The sequence below is a fragment of the Typha angustifolia genome, chromosome 2 (genome assembly GCF_048772165.1).
Source record: "Typha angustifolia cultivar Huaian chromosome 2, ASM4877216v1, whole genome shotgun sequence".
Classification (NCBI taxonomy): domain Eukaryota; kingdom Viridiplantae; phylum Streptophyta; class Magnoliopsida; order Poales; family Typhaceae; genus Typha; species Typha angustifolia.
Window position 1 is genome coordinate 8,763,136 of NC_133240.1, and position 24,320 is coordinate 8,787,455.

At 38.0% G+C, this 24,320-nt stretch overlaps 5 protein-coding genes across 7 annotated transcripts; 1 reads left to right on the forward strand and 4 right to left on the reverse strand.

Moving 5' to 3' along the window:
- Positions 1-1,539: 1,539 nt before the first annotated feature.
- On the reverse strand, positions 1,540-5,058 carry LOC140771405 (CBS domain-containing protein CBSX5-like). 2 transcript variants are annotated; one of them, XM_073112944.1, is made up of 4 exons: positions 4,836-5,058; positions 3,432-3,534; positions 2,712-3,018; positions 1,540-2,496 (listed from the first exon to the last, which is right to left on the reverse strand). In XM_073112944.1, coding segments are annotated over exons 2-4 (1,134 nt in total). In that variant the 5' UTR covers positions 3,433-3,534; positions 4,836-5,058; the 3' UTR covers positions 1,540-1,670. The 2 variants fall into 2 exon arrangements, with proteins under 2 accessions (XP_072969045.1, XP_072969036.1); XM_073112935.1 differs by lacking the exons at positions 3,432-3,534; positions 4,836-5,058 and having other exon boundaries at positions 2,712-3,399.
- A 342-nt stretch (positions 5,059-5,400) lies between these two features.
- Positions 5,401-8,444, reverse strand: LOC140771416 (uncharacterized). Its single transcript, XM_073112957.1, has 9 exons — positions 8,179-8,444; positions 7,987-8,095; positions 7,812-7,893; positions 7,520-7,605; positions 7,108-7,211; positions 6,886-7,016; positions 6,707-6,800; positions 6,482-6,537; positions 5,401-5,641 (listed from the first exon to the last, which is right to left on the reverse strand). Exons 1-9 carry the CDS (start codon positions 8,221-8,223, stop codon positions 5,548-5,550), a joined length of 801 nt encoding a protein of 266 aa, XP_072969058.1. The 5' UTR covers positions 8,224-8,444; the 3' UTR covers positions 5,401-5,547.
- Positions 8,445-9,661: 1,217 nt separating this feature from the next.
- LOC140776319 (E3 ubiquitin-protein ligase AIRP2-like) lies at positions 9,662-12,789 on the forward strand. 2 transcript variants are annotated; one of them, XM_073119986.1, is made up of 5 exons: positions 9,662-9,899; positions 11,115-11,271; positions 11,374-11,440; positions 11,616-11,850; positions 12,307-12,789. In XM_073119986.1, the coding sequence occupies exons 1-5, from the start codon at positions 9,820-9,822 to the stop codon at positions 12,515-12,517; spliced, it is 750 nt and encodes a 249-aa protein (XP_072976087.1). In that variant the 5' UTR covers positions 9,662-9,819; the 3' UTR covers positions 12,518-12,789. The 2 variants fall into 2 exon arrangements, with proteins under 2 accessions (XP_072976087.1, XP_072976095.1); XM_073119994.1 differs by having other exon boundaries at positions 9,664-9,899; positions 11,121-11,271.
- Positions 12,790-13,177: 388 nt separating this feature from the next.
- Positions 13,178-17,552, reverse strand: LOC140772655 (tetraspanin-19). Its single transcript, XM_073114825.1, has 6 exons — positions 17,164-17,552; positions 14,796-14,895; positions 14,162-14,242; positions 13,983-14,087; positions 13,449-13,640; positions 13,178-13,357 (listed from the first exon to the last, which is right to left on the reverse strand). The coding sequence occupies exons 1-6, from the start codon at positions 17,328-17,330 to the stop codon at positions 13,346-13,348; spliced, it is 657 nt and encodes a 218-aa protein (XP_072970926.1). The 5' UTR covers positions 17,331-17,552; the 3' UTR covers positions 13,178-13,345.
- An 820-nt stretch (positions 17,553-18,372) lies between these two features.
- On the reverse strand, positions 18,373-24,282 carry LOC140770086 (general transcription and DNA repair factor IIH subunit TFB2). The gene is made up of 15 exons (XM_073111078.1): positions 24,035-24,282; positions 23,460-23,627; positions 22,956-23,024; positions 22,578-22,671; positions 22,299-22,399; positions 21,808-21,853; positions 21,673-21,732; positions 21,507-21,575; positions 21,088-21,171; positions 20,919-21,002; positions 20,243-20,328; positions 19,904-19,994; positions 19,467-19,547; positions 19,020-19,094; positions 18,373-18,926 (listed from the first exon to the last, which is right to left on the reverse strand). Exons 1-15 carry the CDS (start codon positions 24,145-24,147, stop codon positions 18,792-18,794), a joined length of 1,356 nt encoding a protein of 451 aa, XP_072967179.1. The 5' UTR covers positions 24,148-24,282; the 3' UTR covers positions 18,373-18,791.
- Positions 24,283-24,320: the final 38 nt, after the last annotated feature.

A 24,320-nucleotide genomic window follows, 5' to 3' on the forward strand; every position in this document is an offset into this window, starting at 1 on the left:
GTCAGAATGTCGACATCGAAAGTAAAGAATGACCAATGTAAGTCAATGAAGATAAAGACACATATCTCTCGTGAATCTAAATTTATGATCAGACCTAATTCCTTAGTCCCTAACAATTGCTACTAAGCAGCATCATCTTTGATAAAACCTTCATCGAAGGAACAACAATATAATACATTTTTAATGACCATTTTACTATTTAACTTTTCTCTTATATAGATCATCCAAGACCCGCCATAGTATTTAAATAGTTTTATATAATTATTAAGGGTGGTATATGCGAGATCTACATAAAAATGTATAGTAATTTATTCCAACAAAGTAATTAATTAGTGAGATGTCAGTGAAGATAAAAAAAGAATTCAATATCTTAATAACCCAAATGCTCACACTGGGATTAAAGGCCAAGACAAGTCAAACCCTTATTATATGACACAGCATGAGGACAGAGACAGTCAGAGATCTCTCCAGTCTGTGAACAGAGTAAGCTATATATATATATATATAATTTATGCACTTATAACGCACAATAATTAAGTTAACCCGTCGTGCAAACATATCATAATCCAGAAAAGCGAAAAGAATTCACTGTGACAATGCAGTGCATGTTGAATGCCATCGGTCATTTATTAGTAGCAACAAACAAAAGCCCTGAGAGAACAGTTTTCCGATAAATATCAATCGTGAAGGAACTGTCCAAAGAGTAGTGTCCTTCTCGATCGGTAGTCCTTTCCACATAAAATATATGCAATCATGAAGAAAAATATACTAGTAGTACGGGGAGACTTAAATTTCCTCGCTCTTTTAATTTCTCATTATAAGACTTGTTGCCTCTCCATAGTCCAAAGGAGGAACAAACTGAGGCCAGAAGGAAAACAACCCTGATGTTCTAATACCAGCGGATGTTGGAAATTGTAAAGAAAAAACAAATGATTGTCAACGAGGCTGACGAGATACAAGTTCACCACCTCCAGATTGCAGAGAAAAGAGAAATAGAGCAACTCCACGTTTATCACTCAAACCATGAGATAAAGATCAACACACCTGAGAGATCAGAAAACATTTCGAAAGCAAATTGTATTTCTTTTGTAAAGAGAATAATCATCTCTAAAATCATGCTAGTCACATTCAGGGGAAAAATCCTTTTAAAATATTTTCTTAAAATTAAACTAACAGCTGGGACGTACGTGCATGAGTCGCGTTAAGAAAGAAAGCAAACTCTCTGATCGAAAGAAATTCTTAAGAGTAAACTAGTTCAGACGCAAAACGGCATGGGATATTCCAACGGCTGAGACTGCGTTTGGCAAAACTCTCCGTGTCACAAACAACAACAACAACGACGACGACAAGGAAAGAAGAAAAGAATAAACTCGAAGGCATCTTTCCAAAACATAGTAGAATATATTGAGAATATATGTCAATAGATGATATTGAAAAAAGAAAGAGAGATAATAAGCGAAAAGTAGGGGGGGGGGGGGGGGGGGAACAAGAAGAAGAAAACAAAAGTGAATAATAATAGGAACAGAAGAAGAAGAGCACTAAATTGAAAAGAGAGAGCATACATTAAAAGAAAACATCAGTAGTAGAACGCAACTATTCACAATCCCTCGTCCACTCTTCCCTCCTCCTCGTCCTCTGTTTCCTTCCCTCTTCGGCTAGATGAAAGATTGCTACGCCTCTCCCTCGAATGGTTGCTGCAAGTGCTCTCGGAAAACCCTAAGCATGTCAAGAAACCCCACGATCCCGACCAGCCGATACTCGTCGTCGACTACCCACACGTAGCTCACCCGGTGGGCCAACGCTTGCACCATCACCGCCACCAAAGAGCTCCCCGGATGGCACACGATCGCCTCCTCTGATCGTCTCCCCATCCTCGCCGAGTAGCTCCCCGTGGACCTCACCCTTTTCACCATGGCCGGCGCCGGCGGAGACTCCTCGTCTGACGACGAGCAGGACGACGACGACGAGGTTGAGGAGGAAGGCGAGGAGAAGTCGGACTCGAGAAGCTCGAGCATGCCGACCAGGCCGGCGTCGGCGAGGCTAGCCTTGACGGCGCGGACAGCGGAGTCGGGAGGGGCGCCTCCGCAGTCGATGAAGGCGATAAGATCGCCAGCGGAGAGAGTGGAGAGGGCGGCGGCGACTGACTCATCACAGAGGGCGAGGGTGGAGGGGGATATCTCGCCGGCGAAGCGGCCGTCGTCAGAGAGGACGGCGACGGAGATGTGGTCTGCGAGGGCGGCGCGGACGAGGGGGAGGGCAGAGAGAGCCGGGTCGTGGTGGAGGACGGAGAGGTTGGCGCGGCTGATGACGCCGAGAGAGGAGACGGAGAGGGACGAGGCCGGAGATAAGAAAGCGATGGAGTTGAGGAAGAAGCGGACAAAGTCCTCCGGCGTTAACCAGCAGAGGTCGCCGCCGCCGGTGAGCTTCTTCCTCGGTTGGATCGGGACCACCAGGGTATGCGCGCCGTCTAAGATTGCGTCTAATGCTTCCAACACGCTGCGAAGTCCCCAAATTAGAGCTCCAATTATAGATGAAATTAAAATATTAAAAATTTACTAAAAAAATCATGTCAGACATTGTCCGGAATTTAAGATCAAATTAGTGATTGGCGGTAAAATTCCCAAACAAGCGAATATCGAATAAACGATCGTTCAAAAATAACTCCCATCGAGAGGTCGATCGGATCGGAGAGGTACGAGAAGCTACAAAACCTCGAATGTGGCTCGACGCGGCAGACCAAGGCAGGATCCTTGGGGAGGAGGGCGGAGACTGGAGCGTCGAGCGCCGCGGCCGGCGCGGATATGTTCTCCTCGGCGCAGAGGAAGCAGAGTACGTCGACCATGCACACCTTTCCGGTGATACCCTTCTTCTCCGGCGAGTCCCAGACCCCGACGACGGCGTCCCCTCCTCTCTTGAGGGCGATCAACGCCTCAACAACGGTGGCAGACGAAGGCAGCGATCTAATCGCCGGCTTCCCGATGCAGAGGTCGGATACCTCACGGGACTGCAGGAGACTCACTGCCATGCACAAAAGAAACCCTACCTCTTGAGAAATTAACAAAGCAGGAGACGACGACCACGAGGAGAACGAGGAAGCCGATAAAGGCCTCGTGAATCGTGAGAGAGACAGTGAGAGGAGGGGTGGGGTGGGGTGGGTGGGTATATATAGAAGGGAGTCACCGGAAGTGGCCGGTGGGAGATAGGACGTGGCAGTGGCGATAGGCGGTTGCAGGGGCGTGTGGAGATACTAGATACGCGAGAAAAACGGTTATAGCTCAGTGGTGTTCAAGTATCTGGTAAAGTTTATTCAGGTCTTTTTAAAATATTTCATGATGGGTAGAATTTTCTAGATGCCAAGGAAAATAATAATAATAATATTCAGAAAGAACTGTAAACGGTTAGAAACCATAAAGAATGTGAGACCAACTTACTGTCTGCGACACGTGTACAATCCACAACTCCGACGTGCCTGCCTACGCGTCTTAGCACGAAGAGACTCAGCAACGCCACGGGGCCCACTTACTCATCTCCAGCCTATGAAGTAATGACATCTCGGTTCAAAGTTAATTTCGAGTCTCAATCAGCTTAATTCAAGTTGAGCTCAAGCCGAGTCTAAGTGAGTATGCTTAGAACTCTTGTTTTATGTATAAATGAACTATATAATAATAATTAGTTATCCCCCCTCTTATCGAAACAATATATATGAAATAACTTATATGAAAATTTACGAAGCATACCTAATTATAAAATATTCAAAGTTATAACTAATTAGCAGCCGAAGAAATATAGAATATTATTTCACATTTGAAAACAAAATGCTTAACTATTTCTTGCTTAATATTAAAAAAACCATTTAACTTATTTATATTTACCTTGTTAAAAAATTAACGTTAGAGATTATATAACCAGAATTTGGATGATAATAAATACAAAAATGTAAGATAATTTTAATAAAATGTTAAGAATGAGAGGAAATTTTTTACAACAGTGCTAGTGCTATTTTTTTTTAAGATTTTAACAACTCTTTCTATATAAATAAATAAATAATATATATTATGAGTAGGTAAGATCCTTGATATGGATAAGTGCTTTTACATTTTAATCCCCGCAATTATAATTATTTTTTTTAATTTTAAGAAGAAATTTTTTTTTCTTCTTCTTTTGTTATAAGTAGATAAGAACAATTTAAAATTTAATATTAGGAGATGTTGATATAAAAAAAAAACTATAAAAGCTACTTATAAATTTTATTATTATTATTATAAAATGTTTTAATAATTCAGAGAGTATATATATATATGTTTATTATTATTTTCAAAATAACATTAGAATTGTTGAGGTAGGTAAAGCGTAATTAAGCAAATGGATAAAGTGGGTAGAGTCAAAGAGTGGTAGGTGGGCAACAAGATCGAGGTATGAATAAAGTTAGGGCACAAACAACATAGGCTGTCTCTATTTTTAGCTTACGGCCTACCCGAGATGATGAGCTATTGAGCCAGAATGCGTGGCAGTTGGGAGTCACGTGATGTGAGGACCACCGACTCCCGTGATATATGTGAAATAGTACTATCCACAGGGATCTCCCACGTGGGGGTTTGCAAGGAATGCTACTCTTTGTACACTCACTACCTTTGCTTCTAGCAACTATAGAATAAGATTTTTTTTTTAAAAAAGTTATTAATATTATGATGAGAGATATTACATAGTTGAAGAGATTAAAATGTTATTAGAAAGAGTAAATAAAGAAAGACTGCAGGAATTGAGAAGAGTTGGAAGTGTGTAGGGTATAAATTCATCTAAGAGATAAAATATAGATGGCTCTGACGTTGTCATACCTCCTCATCTCCTCTCGCTCAATTGTTCTGGAATCAGCTATTCTGCAACCATCTGTTTGTCTTCAAATAATTAAAAAGCACTGCAGCATCTCTCCTTGTGCTTGAAGGGGCCTTTTAAGTGGGATTCCAACACATGGGTAACTATTCAATAGGAGCATCTCAGGGGACATGGAGTTATTATCATCTGAGGATACTAAATTTTGACAGTAGACAGTGGCTAAAATGTTTACTTCCTATCATTCAATGAAAGGCTGTGGTTGTTGACAAGATGCCATTTCCGTCCAGTAGATTCACGTCAGTCTTCAGGATGATGCGCAATTGTTTCACCAATCATTGATGTCTCCACCTGTACCATCTACCACAAAGCAAAGATTTCAGAGTGTCTCTCAGCCCACAAAAGATTTATTTGAAAGTTTATTGAGGCCAAGAATACCATTTTGGCCACCTTTGCCTGCTGCTTCACTATGGGTGGCAGGCTGCTACATCGATCATAATGCAGGGGGCTCGTATCAGATGCAGACATTCAAAAAGAGCTTGAAAAATATAGGATTAACACTCAAGCATGACAGATCTAAATGTCCTGGAAGACAACTGATAACTTCAAATTTTATCTATCATACAGAGTAGTATATCTTTTTACTGGATGCCACAACAAAGATTACTGCACAAAATGTCACTTCATAATATATGGAAGATCATCAAAATCATGTGACTAGTCATCCTCCGGATCAAAATCCTTTATCTTCACATCAGCATCTTCTCCATACTGGATGCAATTGTCGATGTATGACAGTACATATTGTATGCTGCAAAGAAGGGGAGAAAGCAGAAGAATCAACTATGACATCTTTGCTGTGTCATTATTCTACGCGGAATAGACCAATACATCTACTAATATATTAGACCCTATCAGTGGAACACTTAGCAGTCATAGAAGCAATATTTTAAGCACTAGATTATGCTATCATAACTGGGGCAGAACTGCCATTAGTAAAAAAAAGAGGAAAAGTTAATTAAAATCTTAAAAGCATTACAATCAAACTTGATCATAGAACGATGTGATTTACAGCCACAGATATAGTTCAAAGCACAATAGTGATTTTGATCTCTTAAGCAAAGTAGGACTTTTGATAATAATGTCACAGTGAAATACAAATGGAGACTGTCAACAATGATTTAAAAACTTTAAGACTGTCTGATTCAGATCACCCAATCATTGACTCTGCAAAACTCTATTAGATCCTTAAAGAAGGCATTTAAAATAGGAGGAACAAACGGGGACTGTCATGAATGATTCAGAAATAATATTGGAAGGTTTCAATGTAGATAACTGTGTTTCTACTTTCTCGTGTATGCACCTCAATCTGCTGGTGGCTCTCAATGGTAGTCAATCCAATTTTGTAAGAATGTCGCTAAAAAAAATAATGAATATATGTGAACTTCAGGAAAACATGTAGTGTTTGGCAATTATCTAATGGATTGGTGAATTTTAAAAGCAGAGGCCATAATGGGCGAGTCATTCAGACATCACGTTTCAACTTCACATATCAAAAGTGAAGTTGAAAGAATAAGTCGGTTAAATGAGAATATAATTAGCTGTAATATTTAAATCACAAAATGAAAGATTCTAATGACATCAAAAATACCTGCTCTCCTTTCTCAAGTCAAGGGGTACAAAATTCACCATGTTGAAGTCATCAACCTAAAATAAACAATGAAGTAATGAGTACCATATAAGATTTGATAGAAGGAGTGAGGACACATGACAGCAGCAATATAAACATCAGTCTATGCTGCAGAGCCAAACTGCCACATATGAGGTGTAATTTATGAAGGCAATGTAAGTTATAAAATGCTTCAACAAGACATACCAATCCGGCCAGTGCTTTATTCAGTTTTGCAAACTGAGGTGCCATATGCTGATTCAACTCTGACAGTAAAAATTCTGCCTCCGGATTGAGATACCTAACAGCAAACAATTGAATAAATATCAGAAACAAACATCCAAAGAAAAGAACACATGTACAAACTCTAGAGAAAGAGAACTTACTCCTCAATATCCCTTTTATTTGTTACCAGGTCCATTTTCGAAAGGATGTTAATATGAGGAAGTTCAAGCTGAACCATAGCAGAAAGAGATGCCATGCAACCACTGATATACTTGGTTACATCAGTGATGAACTGCAGCAGAAAGGAATATAATAAATTTAGGGTCTTTTAGATGGATGCCAGATAGTTTCGAGGGATATCACACTTTAGTTTTCAAATCTACCTGTGAATCAAGCAAATATACAGCACAGACATTGAAATTCTTGCGTTTTAGATGGTCCACAAAATTCCGCAAAACTGGGACATGTGAAAAGAGTTCTATCTGACCTGCCAAAGAGAAAAACCAAACTATAAAACTCGCCACAATTTGCTTACAAGCCAAAATGCTATAGTGGAGGCACAGGAGCCCATTAGATTAAATTGCACAAAGTCTTGAGCAACTTAACTACACAAAATAGCATATTGTTTGAGAAAATGTATCATAGGCATGTTCTAACAATGGTGCCATTTGTGACTATGAGCACTATTTTCAATGTAATAGAAGTAATAAAAAAGGGTCATGGGAAAACATATAAAATAGGATAACATGTCCAAAAATAGATATGAGAAAATAAATAAAGGTCACTAAAGTTTACCTGGACAGTCGAATACAAGATAATCATCATCCAAATAGTTGTCTAGTTCTTCCTCCAACCAGTCATCCAAATTTTCTTGAAGGGTTCTAATAGTTTCTTAAGGAGATCAATATTGAAGATAAAAACATAATATTCGGCTGAACAAAACATAAGAAACAAGAAGAGATCCTATATACTCAGACTCAAAGATGAGATGCTTACATTATCTATTTACCTTATCATGAAGCAATTTTGTGATAACTGATAACCAAATCAATAGCGAGATTATTAGAAAATTCAAATAACAGGATACTCCATACAGTACATAAGCCCTCCGTTTGGCCCTAATTCAAGCTCCTCCATAACATCATCCAACGAAATAAGCTCTCGGATATCTACATCGAGAAAAATAACATCTTTAATAAATTTTCCACAAAAGAATCAATCAACAAAGGGGAAAAAAATAATCTTGGAAACATCGTGATCACCCATAGCAACAGGATAGTCGAAATTCTCCGCAGCAGGATCGAGATTCACTATATGAATCCTCCTCCTCAGAGCCTCGCAATGCTGGTATAAGCTCGAACAATACGTCGACTACATCGAAAAGGAGAATAAGTCATACAATAATACCAAGTACAATATCAAATAAATACAAGTAGTTAGAAGAGATGCATCACCTTGCCGCTTCCGGCGGGGCCGATCACGAGTTGCGCGTAACCCATGGCGCACGTCAGAGAAGAGGTCGCTTTTCGGAGTTATGCGATGGAGAAGTCGCAGAGGGAGGCGGAGTTACAGGAAGCTGTGGAGTGCGGCGGCAGCGTAGGCGGTGCACCAGACGAAGGCGGCGAAGAGCATGGTTATGATAGTGGAGTATGCCATATCAAACTGCGTTCCGTTTCCAACTCCCGACTCCCCGAGATCGGTGATCCTAGCGGTCGATTAGGGCCTAGGGCACGGATATATACTATATAGCGGAGAGAAGAAAGGGTTACCGGAGGCAGTAGTGATCCCCGACCCGATAAGTGTTAACGGGTTAATGGATCTAGCGCGTTAATGGGCTGGCTAATAAGGGTTTGAAGAAGTATATAGTATGGGCTGTAAGCCTGTAACTGTAAGCCTGTAATCCAAAGCGGAATATGACTATGGATAATTACTTTAAAAAATTTATCCACGAGCTAATTAAATTCGAGTTAAGCTCGAGCTAGCCAAATTTATTAATTGAGTTTAAAGTTCGAGTTGGACCGCATTTATACGCGCTTTGAAGTTAGGGGATCCTATGATACCGAGTTATAATCTTTGTGCCAACGACTTAGTATGCTTAAAAACAAGATTAAGGTCGTTATTAGTCCTTTCAGAGTAATCTCCATTCTATCGCTAGTCACCATCGTTACTGCAACCACTCTTTAATAAATTCCAATAGAAGTTCTCTGATAAACCCCCACCATCTACCTGAAATAGAAACACACGATTAATTAGGTAGTCTCGATATTTTAACGAAGCCGCGTACGAATAAGAGACTTTTGTAGGGACGTAAATGTAAAAAAAAAATCCGAGAGAAACGTCCAACAAAAGTTAGGCCGTGGGCGGTGGTCCACTAATCTGGTTCCGATTTTTGATTTTTCCTCCCTATGTTACATGTTATTTTAAATTGCACCTCCTTTTTATCTTTTAGTACATTCTTTTTATAAAAGTGCAGGAGTCGAACTAAACAAAAAAAAAAGAAAACGTAATAAATGAATAATATAGGGTGTGAAATTAAAAGCTCTCTTAAATAGTATACCGACAAGGAACAAGCTACAGCGTTGTACGTCCACAGTGGTCCACAGTGGTATTTACGATATTATTCTCTGGATTAAGGATTATGATTTGCAAATGAGTAACCGAAAGAAGCCCCACTATCATCATACAGGAGAATTCCAACTTTCTACGACGGCAAGTAACGCGAGGACAATATTCGAGACCAATCCGCAACCAATAGAATCTCTTGCTCAGGTGGAGCCCGCAGAATGGATGCGCTCCTACGCCGGTAAGTCAGTCGCGGTGGTTCGTTATCGTCACCGCCCTACTGTTACAGTTGACGCGCGCGAATTCCATTGGGTCCACGTGGCGGCGAAATAGCTTTACTTTGCTCAGTCGTGTCACGCTTTCGCCTCCTTCCTAAGCGACGAACAAAGGGAGAAAGGTAAAGGTTAAAAAAGAGAGAAATTTTAGGGTATCAGAGGATCGAGAAGCTAGGGTTTGGGGGGGTTTCTTAAGGGAGAGGAAGGGACTAGGTTACGGAGTTGGTGCTGGATGATTGGATTTGGTGGGAGTGGGAGATGTTCCTCGTTTCCATGCGGAAATCGTTCAAGGATTCCCTCAAGGTGCTCGAAGCTGACATCCAGCATGCCAATACACTGTAAGTGAATCTTTTACGATTTGATCGCTCCCGATATGTGGAATTCTGTGGATTTTTTCGAGAAATAGGAGATTTTGTTGTCTAAATGGTTGTTGCTGGTCCAAATTTCAAATTTTTTTGGTGCAATTTTGGAATTTTTGTCGGTGTTGGAAGAGAGAATTCTCCGTGAGGAGTATGAACTTGTGGTTTGGTACTAATTGGATGCAGGAAGTCTCCGAATGATTGATTTCTTAGGGCTAACTGTCGTAATCTTTCCAAATGCAGAATGACTTCTAAGCTAATTTGTACTTTGAGCTGCTGTTATTTGTAAGATTGTAGAAGGATTTGCAGCTATTTGTTGAATTGCTTTGCTCTTTCAGCTAGAAAGGAGTTCACCTCTGTTATTTGGCGCTCTTCCAGTACTATCAGTCATCTTAAAAAACGAAACGCTAATTGTTATAATCGTTGTCATCATACGCAGAACTTTTCATCTCATCCTAATTGAGCTTTGTAATTATTTGAAATCGTCTTATCTTTAATCAAATTTTTGTTCAAGCATTGGGATTTTCATGAGGTTGGATGTCTCGACATGTTCAAGTAGGTTTTTTTTTTCCCTACAGTAAACTTCTTGGTGAATATAGGCCATTGACCAACAAGAGATTCTTGTTGTGAACTTTTAGTATATAAATTAATATGATTAGGTCCGCTGGCAAGGAATATAGTTATATATATATATATATATATATATATATTAAGGAATCTAGCTGATTGAAAAATCAAGTATTGCATATCATATCACCATATTAGAGGTTGAAGTATATATTCTTTTCTAAGAGGCTAAATGTATGATATTCATTACAGACTTGTATATCTTCTAAATTTATTTCACCATGAATTGCCTCAGTTTAGAAACAGAAAGCCAGAAAGTACTAATATTCTGACTTTATGAGAATGTTTGTATGGTCATACAAAAGTGATTATGCTATTCTTGTTGAATTAGTGAGGATACTCCTTCAATTTTCTTTAGTTGTTTTGCTCCCTTCCCTTTATTCGCCCTGTTAAGGTGATCGCGTCTCATCTTATTTTTATTCTTATTTTTGTCCCCCTCTTTTGATTTCCTGATGTTACTTATTTTATTAATTGGGATTACTCATATTGTTTGGAGAGAGAAAAAACAAAGACACTATGTTTTGCTTCTCACTTATATTTGTTGCTACTTCTAATGTTCCATGCAAGGTGCAGGGCTTCAGATTTCCCAAGAGAATATGATGGTGCCTGTCTTCAGATGCGAATGTCATATAGTCCAGCTGCACACTTGTTTCTTTTCCTGGTGCAGTGGATGGACTGTAGCCTTGCAGGGGCCCTTGGATTGTTGAGAATTTTAATATATAAGGCAAGTACTCCTCAACTGCCCAATTTCAATGTTCTATGTTGCTAAGTTGTTCTTGATGAAGTTATGATATTATTCATGTGTTGATGGAGCTTTCTTGTATAGGTTTATGTAGATGGAACTACCACCATGTCGACCCATGAAAGGAAAGCGAGTATTAGAGAATTTTACGGTATGAAATTCTGATCTTTAGTACTGTGATTGGCCTCTTGATTTATATATTTCTGTGTGGGTCGGGGGTTGTCCAAAAATGACATCAAATAATCACTTTGAGGAGTTGATAGTAGGCCCCTGATATGATATGTTCCATTTGGTACCTTTGTCTTATTCCATTAGTCTTTTGGCAGCTGTCATATTTCCGTCTTTGATGCAACTGCATAAAGGAATCAGTGATATGGAAGATAAGAAGCAAAAGACAGTCTGTATGGAAAGGTACAGGATAAGAGATGACGATAACAGGAGACAATTATCTGAGATTGATGTTGAAAGAGAGGAAGAATGTGGGATATGCATGGAGATGAACAGCAAGGTTGTGCTCCCAAATTGCAGCCATGCTATGTGCATGAAGTGCTACCGTGAATGGTATAAATATCTTTACTCCCTCTCTCTCTGAGTTCTGCATCTTATAGATCATGGATATACCTTCTAAATATCTGGAAAAAAGAACTATCAGTCATTAGGGATCATACTAAACATCCCTGCCTCATGTATTTTAGTATCAATTTACCTAAGTTAATGAGCTGATGAGTTCAGTTAGCTATTCTTATTGTAAGGACAATGGAGCCATGTCAAGAAAATGGTTGCTAAACCATTCTTATTGATTAATGGAAAATTGACCGAATATGAATTTGTATCGTTAGAGCCATGTAACTGCCTTCTTTCCTTTTTTCTAATTTTATGACACAGAATTTCCTATGATTCTGTCACCCTTACATTTATTGGGCTGCTCATCTGAGAATTTGTAATTTGACATCCAATCTGGATGTGTGAAATGGTTATTGCCATTTGTAAGTAAAGACCAAGATGTTGTGAATGCAGGCATTCAAGATCTCAGTCATGCCCTTTCTGCCGTGACAGCCTCAAGAGAGTAAACTCCGGCGATCTGTGGATATTCACTGATACCAGAGACATTGTTGACACAGCAACAGTGACAAGGGACAATCTCAGGCGCCTGTTCATGTACATAGATAAGTTGCCGCTCATCATTCCAGGCTCTGTCTTCGAAGCCTATGATTCTCATGTGAAGTGATTTCCCGTTGGTGAACTTCGCCGGATTCTTTCTTTCATCAAAGTGAATGCCCTCTTTACTGAATCATGCAGCAGAAGATGAGGTCTCATTCCTTCTTCAGAGCTGCTGCCAAATTTTGAGCAGCTTGTGTAAATTGTACTCAGATTTTGTATATATTTGTACAGGGGTTTGGTTGGTCATGTAAGTTAACAAGCTGTGCTTTTATAATCGAAATGCTGAACTTGTGATGACCAAGTAAATAATTTATACTACTCACTGATGGCTTTGCTGTTTGTTTGTTGCATCATAATATCGTCTCTATACGATTTGTGCATGTCTTTTGAAAACTGCATACATACCTCTTCAAATCTAACCGTTCAGATATTATTAAATTAGTTGTAAATTAATTTTTGAAATTAGGCATCATTACTTCCTAAGTATAAAGTTAAAAGAGTACATCCCAAAAATATGAACAGCAGTAGCATTTCTCCAAACATGATAGTTATAGTAATTAATTCTACAACCCCTTCTCTCCTTCTGCTAGTGTAATAGGAGCTTTAAACTTGTACCCATCAGCAGAACACCATTAAAATGGGACTGCATATATTGTCTACCAAATCAAATCCAATTGTGATATATATTGGAAAGCAGGTTAACTACAATAGCATAAAGATACATATATGATGCATAAACAGTTGCATGTATTTCGGATTAGCAATTCAAGCGCCATTTACAGTACTTTCTCCTGAAAATGTAACAGTACATAACTGGGAACTCTCCTAACAAATCATACATTGCTTTTCTCTTTTCTTTTCTTGAGATAATGTAAATTAGTGAGATCGCGCTGTCTTATTTGTTAACCTGCAAACAATTACAGAGAATAAAAGTCATAAATTGGGTCATAAAGAAGCCAGAGCAGAGAAGAAACAATCAATACTGAGTTAAATTTCACCTTGTCATGGATTCTCACAGCCCATGAATCATTCTTCCTAGACAAATTAGGGTCAGGGGTATAAGCAGCATGCTGAGCCTGGTTTCTCAAGAGAGGCAGCCTTGCAGGTGCAGAATCATCATCACTATCATAGTAACTTCCGGTGTCTGGTCCAAGAGCTCTGAGTACGATTGCGAGGAAGACGGATAGTGCCTATAAGTTAAGGTCAGAGCATTTGATCATTAGAAAGATTAATCCACATGGAGCATTGTTCTTGATCAAAGAAGACGGTCACACGAGCTGACAGCTTTTGTACTGTAGTTGGTAAATTTTTCTCAACTGTTTGTATGTCGCATGATTACAGGAACTAAAGTGGGTGTATTTTTATAACAGGATCGTGTACTTCATGAAGACCTTGATCAAGGTAAGAAAATAGAGAAGCCTGAAGGAGGTTACAGAAGTTTGTTCAATGCAGTCTTTAGAGTGGCATCCACATGTTGTATAAAATAATTAGTTGTGCTTGTTGAGGATAGATCTAATATTCACAAAAATTACCTGTGCAGCCACAACAGATAATCCTATCCATTTGCACATCTCAAAGTTTGTCCTGACAAAATTCTTAAACTCATCAAATTTCCCTGATGGGTCCTCCGGGAAATCCTGAAGGATTAAAGAGGAAATGTCAAAAGTGACCTAGATCATAAACAAAAATATTAATTTAACTAGGTCCATACCTCTTCCCAGTTCCTGTTCAGGAATATATCTGCGGTAATTGCAGCTTCCAGTACGATAAGCAAAAATATGAACACCGTGTACTAGAGATCAACTTAAGGTAAACAAGAAGTATGGCATATGTCACCATGAGACCACAATTATGAGATAAAAATGATGATATATCACTTTATGAAAAACTCAAGTACTTCGGAGACTTCAGTATAAGTTGCCATCTTTCTAAAAAATCTGATGAGTGTATCCTTATTGTCCCTGACATCACTTGAAACAATTTGTGGTGCACATTATTATTGATACAAGCAACAACATCATGGTCAATTTCAATAGAAAGAACCAGAGAAACCAGAAATACACAATAGAACAACGGCCTTCACAGAATATGATCATGGAAATCCAATTTGATGGAGTGCTACATAGGTCGCAAGACATGGTATTAAAGTAAATCTAATAACAATGTATCTACTAAAGCAACTATGCAAATCTTGAAATTTATATACCCTACCAAATATAGTGGCCCATGATAACTCCAATTACGAATCGAAGCAACACGTAACAATAAGCAGCCTAAGTGAGTCAAGCGCAATTATAGGATTAGAGAACAAAAGTCTAGTAATTTTACTGTTCCTAAAAGGATACACAAGACAAACAATGACCATTTGCAGTTTCAGCAGCAATATGGCCTGAGCAAGTTATCAAGCATACAAAGATTCCTAGGCCAAGAAACGTGTAGATAAACCTGCAAGACAATATTGACTAAGTCAGGAAAAACCAGTCTTCATAAACAGACATTTCTATTTGCTATCTATTATCTGAATGAGCTAAGTAGTCTCATGAAATGGAACACTCATCCTGAAAAAATTGCATTGAAAATGAAGAACTAGCATAGCAGATGGGAAAATCTACACTATCTGGAAGAACAAAGACAACAAACTGCTAAAATATTTACTCTTAGACAAGCTTATACTTTCAAATATAGAACTCTATGTGCATGTGAAAACATGTTGACTGCAAGTGAACTAGGCGATAAGATAACTTAGGTAGCTTGAAGAAATATCAGATAGCAGAATCATGCAAATGATTAGGGGTGTCAAAATAAACAAGCAGTTCAAGCTTAGTTCGGCTCAGCTCAGCTAAAGCTTGGACTTGACTTGGTTTGGCTTGAGCTGAGCCGAGTCGAGCCTAAACCAGCTTGGCCAAGCTTAGTTTAAATATACTATTTATTAATATTATATATATATATAACCATTAGATTTTTGATCCAATGGCTACTATTATTCTATCTCTATCTAACACTAAACCTAAATCTAATAAAAATCTTCTAACAAAGCCAATGCCCAACCTCCTCCTCTTCCATCAACTGATTCCTTTGGCCTTTTTTGGCAGCTTCCACTAGTGTTGGCCTTGATCTCGGCATCGGCCTCCTCCATTATCGCCGGCCCCGGCGTCAGCCTCCTCTTTTGGCAAGGCGTCTCTGTCGCACCCCCTAATCAAGCTTGGGTTCAGCTTGGACTTGGTTTGGCTCGGTTTGAGTTGAGTTGAACTGAGCCTAAGCATTTTTAGAGGGCTTAAAATTAATTTCGAGTCGAGCTTGAACTAGAGCCAGTTTGCTCAGGCTCAACACATTTATACCCCTACAAATGAGAAGGTGGAAGAAGAGATATGCTTTCGACTTCAAAGTGTCCAAAAACAAACAAGATTTGGCTTAGGGAAAAGAGAGTTCCTTTTAGATAGAAACCTCCACCTATATATTTCATTCAATACGAAATTAAAACAAAACAACCCACCAACTATACAGAAGAAAAATCCAGAGTGAAATCTGAGATTTAGAGACTTGTTTGTGCTTAGTCCCTTCAATTTTCCTTCTCATTTACTACCATTTTACCACTGCCCTGCCCTTCAAGAAATAGAACATAAGCGACCATAACTTTAATAACGTTTCCACTTCATCTTTTGAATCAGATATCTTCAGTAACTGATTTCATCTTATTCAGAAAAACCTCATTAATAAAAGAAGCTATCAAGCATGGGCACATTACCTGAAGCAGAAAATGAGTAAAAAAGGGAAGCAACTAAGAATATATTTCATGCATGAGCTGTAATATCTCAAACATCATCTGAATTATGAGGCACCGCTATCTCGAATTTTGATTCAACTAGCCCTCCCAACCTCTTTTCTTTCGCGTGTCCGGTGTACTTCAAAACACTAAGTGTATTTTACCACACTAGTAAAACCGTTGATCGGGATGACGACTTTCAAATATAAATAGCTTATATGAAAATTTAAAAAGTGCTAAAAAGATTATTAAGTCTAAATGGAGAAATTTTTTATAAGTCGTTTTCAAGTTATACAAACTTTTTCCTTAAGATTTAGCAATTTTTTAGTTTCCATATAAGTCACCAACCAGTAAGTTGCCGCTCCAGTTAGTAGTTCCGCAACTCACATAGTCTGGCATTTAAATTTCTAGGTGTATTAGACACTTAATAAAAAAATTTGGCAGACTTATAATAGTAAAAACTCCAGCTGTCTCCATTATTGTCTAATTCAGTACCACCACCATTTCCCTCCCTCAAGTCCGTGAAATCATTACTACAACTACCAACAAATGGGAAATAAAAGGCCAGAAGAACATATCGTACTCGGCAATGATTACTCTAGACACCAAAAGGGCTTTTTTTCCACCATACAAAGGCTACCATGGATATCCCCTCATACAAACAGCACTTGAAAGAGTATTCAAAGTAACAGGTCACTTGAATCTAACACTACGGGACACTGAAAAGTAAACTATCAAGCATGGAAAAACCCTCTAAATGAAGCAAATCTATTTACCAGCAAAAAGTTCAGCTTCCATCAATTATATTAGCATCCTGAAATAAGCATAGAAAGCAGAACGGCGTAGAAAGAAGCAGATAAAAAACAAACAAAACTATCTTTCTAAATTGCCTGAAGCAACACGATGAAGATAAAAAGAAACGCACAAAAAAGAGGAAGAACCAAACAAACCATGGAAGAGGGGAATCAGAAGCGCCGGGCCAGTCCCCGTTGATTTGCCTATACCAAACCCGAATCATCCAAAGGGAGTAGAGGATCATCCCCATCCCCACCAAACCAATCACCGAATTCACCAGCTTCAGCAGGGACTGCGTGCAACTCCTCGCCATTCTCCCCATCGATCCTTATCGGAGGGAAAGGATCAGAAGATTCAGTACCCAGATCACAAAATCGAAACTTTAAGGGGAAACCAAAACAAAATCGACCAGAAACCGATCGAAATCGAGATGGGTCGGTGGTCGAGGGTCGAGCGGTACTATTCCTTTCTCTTTTTTCTCCGAGAAGATTCTTTTTTGAGACAGAAAGGGAAGACGCGAGGTTTTCCAAGAAGAAAGGGATGTGCTATCTAAAGTCAGTTTAAACAAAATATCCGGACTATTATCCGTTCAAACATTTATCGGAGAATATATATGGATTTATCCATCTATTCACCCAACTCTTATTCGAATTCTGCTACAGGATAACTTACCCAATACCTACCCCAACATCAGCAGGCCATAGCTCATTAGCTCGTTCCACAGATAACTGGGGACGTTATTGGTACCCAAACCTACCCTATTAGTTTTCCTGGATATTTTTAAGAGAGACAAAAAGGAGGACTAGAAAGTAAACGAGTAACTTTTTATAGGGTGTTTATTGTAAAGCGGCTCTAAGGGCATTTCCTTTGTCTTCGTCGATGGTCTCGTCGTCTCGTCTCTTTAGCGACGTGAGAGAGACACCTGGACTTGTCCGAGTCCAGGAGTCACCGGAGCAAGCCAAACGTGCACATCAAGATTCGTGCCACGATGACGTGGTCATGAGATGATGAGGGTGTACTTTGTCAAAAAGAAAACCTTTACGAGTCACAAATATTTGAGTGACCAATTTGTAAAAATAAAAATAAAAAATATAACTTGATTAGGGTTTAATGGCATCAACGTAATTATATCAGGGGTGGATTCTCCCTTAATGATCCACATCACTTGAAATAGATTCCTTAAAAGATAGATTAGAATCCATCATCACTTGATTTTATTACTTTTAATAGGATACAATTACTAAAAACGTGACCTAATAAGCTAATCATTTTCTCACCGTATTTTTAAAAATATATATATATATATATATTAACCATCGGCGGAGCATGTGCCGAAACAATCATAATCATGTTTAAATATGAACTAAGTACAATCCACAAATATCATTACAAGTCCAATGGGTGAACAATTGTGAGGCATGACAAAATATGTCAGCATGTTACAGTTGGAAAAGAATCGCATACAATGTAATAATTTACACAGTACAACCCAATAATGGAAAAATTATCACTTCAATAATCTGTTTGTCACCATATCATTCACGGATTGAAGCACTTACATTTACATGTACAACAAATTGTCTGCTTCTGATCTCCTTTCCATGAATTCATGATGAGAACTGCTTAGAACTCTCGGGAATAGGTTCGGTAAAATCCGAATGCTACCGCCATTCCATATGGGGAAGATTCCAAGATGTTGCTGTCTTTCAAGTTCATTTAACTTAAATCTACTCTTCTGATCTTAGTAAGATGGTAGAGGAAACTGCAAAGTGCAATTATTCTTTCATCTTTGTCGACGGAGGAAGTCCCGCATTTGTTGGTGGAGTTCTCCTCTTACTATTACTCTCATTTTCTTTGAATCCTCCCAAAGCAAACAACCATTCTCCCTTGCAAAATCAGAGCATGATTCAAATAGTTCCTGCATATGGAAGTAATTGCAATAATTTAGAGTGCAGAGAAAAGAATAAGCTACAGTATCTGTGTCTCCAGGCAAAAGCAATCTGAATTTCACCTTTGACGGGAAATCTTCATAAAGATGTGAAGGAATCAAGTCAACTCTATTCCGATCAGCTTCCCATAACCTAATCTGCATTGTGATATGTTTCATTTCGTCACATTAAAAGATTTAGGAGAACCTAATCCCCATACATATTCACCATAATGCAAAGAAATGACAAAAATGAGCTTAGACAATGCTATATAAAAATAAGAATAATTTATTTTTTCATCTCTCGAACTATTACCATTTTTCACAATAATCTTTTAAACTTTTTTTTTAGAATATATAATAACCCTATGAACTATTAAAAATACCTTACTTAACTCCTTCTGTTAAAGAGTTATTATGTAAAAAAAAAAACCAAAGAGTCATTAAGTACATAAAAAAGTTTAAAGAGTTATTATAAAAAATGGTTATAATTCAAGGGGGTGAAAATAAAATTATCCCTAAAAAATAAACCTGATCTGTCACATTCTCTGGAACTGTGGGTGTCTTTTCTGCAACGCGAGGATGAGCATTCTGCTGAAGAAATGATATTATCTGAAAATAAATGTTAAAAGTTGATTCAGGGGAAAAATGTTAAAAGCTGCTTCAGGGCAAGGAGAAGAACAAAATTAGAACCTGAATTCTCAGTTACAGGAATTGCTTCCATAACATGACTAGCACAACAAATGTGTTGCTTTTGGAGTGAAAGATAAGAGTAGAAGAACTAACAGGTCACAATATATTACAGTGGAATTTGCAGAGATAAAGAAAAAGTAACTATTGTCGGAGAAAATTAGGATGCATTTACAATCAGAACTCCCAATCTATGCAGCATGAACTGAATAATTTAAAATGCTTATCTATCAGTATTCAGGTAGTGAAACTCACTAGCAAAAAACAGTTTATGTTACCTGATCAGCACTGATTCCATTCTCAAATGCATTATAGAGGCTTTCTTTTGTAATAGCTCCAACTATGAGATTTGGAAGTTGATATTCAATCCTGCAAAACAAGAAAAAGGTTTCCTCCATAAAAGTCACGGCTGTCACGCAGAAGTATGGAATTTAATGTGACCATGGATCTAATAAGGTACCATATTTAAATAAGAGCGCATCCTGAAAAAAGTCTACACGGACAGCATTCCTTGATTAAGAATAAATTCTAGTATCTATAAGGACCTATAAATTTCTTATGAACACTGGACTTGAATGATGCCTCAAGAAAAGAATCTTATATAAAGCCTCACATACCTTGAGAAGAGTCGTAAAATTTCACAATGCAACTTGGATGTAGAGTACGCATACATCCTGAAGTTAGTTTCCACTACTACAAATCCCTGGAAAAGAATGGCACAGCAGTATTTACTATCAATGTATAATGAGAAGGAGAAAAGAAATAGTACTCCATCCCAATAAGTAAATGTTGCCCATTTATTGCATGTAGTATTAACTTACAGGTCACTATAAATTTCATCAGTTGACGACAGAATGCTACACTACAGGTTGGGCTGTCATTTCACATGCTAAAAGAAGATATGGAAAACTCCAGATAAAAATGTATGTTCAAGGCCTAGAAGAGCACATGAAGCCATAACCTGACTAAAATGTAAGTTGTGGAAAAGTATGCCAGAAGGTGATTAATATCAGATTTTGCTCGCTGCCCTGAAAGAGATACGTGGATAAAGATTCACAAAAGCAACTCTAGAAGTTGGAAAACATATCAATGCCAATGGCCATGCAATAACTGGGCAAGCAGAGGAATACACATATACAAGACCAGGTGACTATGAAAAAGTAAATCAGACAACTGTATAAAAAATAAAATGTCTTTTGCATCGTGAAAATTATAGACATAAAAAAAACACAGAAATTCTTACAACATATTATAACAGCTTATACAAGTTGTCTGATAGAATGAAAAAATTACCTCTTTGCGGGATGAAGAATCTGAGAAGCCTATTGAGAGATTAGTAGCCAATTTGGTAGGTATGAACCAACTTTCTTTTCTTCCCTGTAGCACATTTGGAACCTCAACTTTATGGTGCATCTAGCAACTAAGAAAAATGAGATATTTTAAAAAAAGAAAAAACAGATACCTGTTGCAGTTTCACCAATCCCAGATCTGCAAGGTCCTTAATGGCACTTCTTTGAACATCAGTTAGTGTATTCAAGTTATAAGCCTAGAACATAGGAGATAAGCCTGATGAAAACTCACTAGCCACTACAATACGTATCATGGGAAAAAGAAACTACACCAGAAGTGGAGGTTTTGAGTTTATTCAAAGAATATGAAATAAAAAATGATGTTCAGGACTTCTGATCAGCCCTTGAGGATCTGTGTGTGTAAGCTTGTTTATGAGTGATGGTGTCTAACTGTTTTCTTGTGCCTTACTCTCTAGTCTCATAGGACACCAAAGTAGGGAGCACATCACATATATCCTTCTTATAACTTAGTTGTAAATAAAACAATACTAACAATTTAGGTAGGCAGAGAATTATATGGTTCCAAGAGTACCTCTCCTAGGGCATGAAAACTAAGCTCAAGGAGGAACGATATCAAATCTGTGGGGTCCACTCCACGATCCTGCATCATATTGCAAGCAATGAGAAAATAAGAATCTCAGTATGTGAAAGACGATAATTTTCAGTGAATAGATACAACAATAGCATGTCACCAATACCTCAGAGGATGAGATATATTCTCTTATTATGTACCACAATTGTGCATTAGTATCCATCAGCTGTTTCAAGAAAATATGTAAGAAGGTAAAAATGGAAAGTTTTTAAAAGTATTGCTAATGTCTAAGCTGACGCACAAGAAACTGGAAGCCGTTCTCGGTTAACTTGGGAGCTTCATTTTCCCTGCAGATATTTATAGTTGACAACAGTACGTGAGTATTCTCAGTATGTTTGTCTTCACAAGCTACATGTACATAGCCCCAGTTATAGTACAGAACTACACATAGAATTTTACAGTAGAGAGTCTAAAGCTAGCACATAACTAGTCTACAAACATCATAAAACACAACTTTCAAGGCATTGATTAGATCTAAGTCTGTAACAGATCTAACTCACCTAAGAAGAAAAATTAAATGCCTAAGACCCTATTTCTTATGCTTATAAGTCTCACTACAGATATGTTATATCCTCCAAAAAGGCTATTTATTTGAGATATGCATAAGAAATGAATCTCAAATAGTCTTCCAAACCATATAATTCACATCCAACAGTTTGGATTTTGCATTTATGACAACTTTTCTCTTTTCCCTAGAACAAACATAAGACAACAAATAAAAACAGAAGGAACCTTGCACTCAAAAGTCCCTGCTGGAAAACTCTCATCATGGATGAATGGAAGCTGGTTGATCTTTCCACTTGAGCTGAATTTATAAGTTGCAATAAGAAGCACTGCATTTGCCACATAATCAATCAGAGTTTATCAAATAATTAGCTTACAATATTTAGAAGAGTGAATTACTCTGAACAACAAAATGATGATCACGAAATAATGAAATATACTGACACAAGAGATACATGGAACTAAGGAAGAGAACAATTCGAGAAAACATAGTGCCAGAATAGTAACCTCCCATTGCTCCAAGGCATAGGCTTCTAGATCTTCTAATGTTGGCAATCTGACTGTGATATTTGAAGGCATTGGTTCTCTTGGTAATGTTCCACTGTAGTGACAAATGTTAGTTTCCGATTGAGAAAGAAAAAGTACATACAGATGAAATCTTATGAAGATTGCTACATTTTGAGCAACTTTAAGACATATAAATGAGCGAGCTTAACACAAGTTTTGAGATGGTTCTATCAACAAGCTGAGCTCAAGCTTACATTGTCTCAAATTTATGTTTGAACATATGACAGATAATACTTAAAATGTTAGCATGGAGCTCAAAATTTCTAGCAAACCATAATAACTTAAAAAAATTGCAACACAAGCAAAACTGAGACTTACCCATATATCAAGTATGTTTGCATATTGCTCTGGAATTTCTGATTCATTTTGTAACTCGTCTCTTTTTTCCTGTCAACAAAGTTGAAATTAGTCAAGTGTAGAACAGATAATTTCCTTTTGTGATGGTAGCAAAAGATCACCTGATAGTTAAGTTAATAGCTTCATTTCCTAGACATCCTAGTTGTTTATTTGATATCACAATACACCAGCCAAAATTCACCTTCAAACTAGAGTACTAGGCAAGCCAACAAAAGAATTCTTCCAGAAAACAGCAGTCTTGTACTCTGCTGAGTTATTACATAAACATGGGTGAAAGATCTATTAATGCATGGATTCAAGACTTTTCTTCAAAAAACAATCTGAAAGTTTGATACAAAGAATGTCAATCCAATTCACTTGGGAGTATATAATTGTTCAGTCACAACAAGATGTCAACCCAATGCTTCCATTTCCATACATTCCTAATGTAAAAAGGATTAGCTTAATAATTTGCTTGTGAGATACCTATCATTAACCTCAAGAATAACTCTTAGCTGAAGTAACTTGTCAATAGCTACTTTGTGTTTGGATGATCCATCTGCAAGCACCCATTCTTCCATTGATTTGGCCCCTACAGGAGAGTCGATGAATAACAGTTGCAAAGCATACTTCTTAGCCAGCGGCGGCAAAGACCTAACCAGAAGATCAGCCATTATACTTAAATTGATAACATTGTACTGATAAATTTATGTCTATAACTAGTAAGCAAGTCCTCCACTAATGCAATATCATATTGGTAAGCATAGAGCATTCAGACAAATTAAAGCCTATCATAAACTAAGAAGTCAATGCTCTATCTTTTTCGACCCTCTTTTTTTTATCAAATGTATTTTAGTTCAAAATATCTATCCCGTTGTTCGTTAAGCCAGAAACCTAAAATTTTCACTCTTTTAGATACTTCCAAAGAATTTCTTTAGCATTCCAGAGCTCTTGGGCAATGATCTCACATTCCTAATTGCCCAAGTACCAATAAGGAACCTAATCGGTGCAAAGTATATCTCCGAGTCGCATTGAGCAAGAAACGGAAGCCATTAATCGACCTGAGAACGGCTTCGCAGATGAAACTACTGTCGTAGAGCTTGTCCAGCTTCATGGCCGGCAGCGCCGCCACCATGTCCATGAAGTTCTTCGCCACGATCCGCACCTGCGGCATCTTGCTCCACTACAAATTTCGATCGGAAAGAAGGAGGAGCTCGGGGAGGATTAGGGTTTTGAGTCTCCTTATTTAACTTCTCTTGCAACTATTATTTGGTAGCTTATCGAATTCGCTCTTCTCGGGGTCCAGAGTCCAAACTTAATCCGTATTTGCAACTTGAACCCTATATT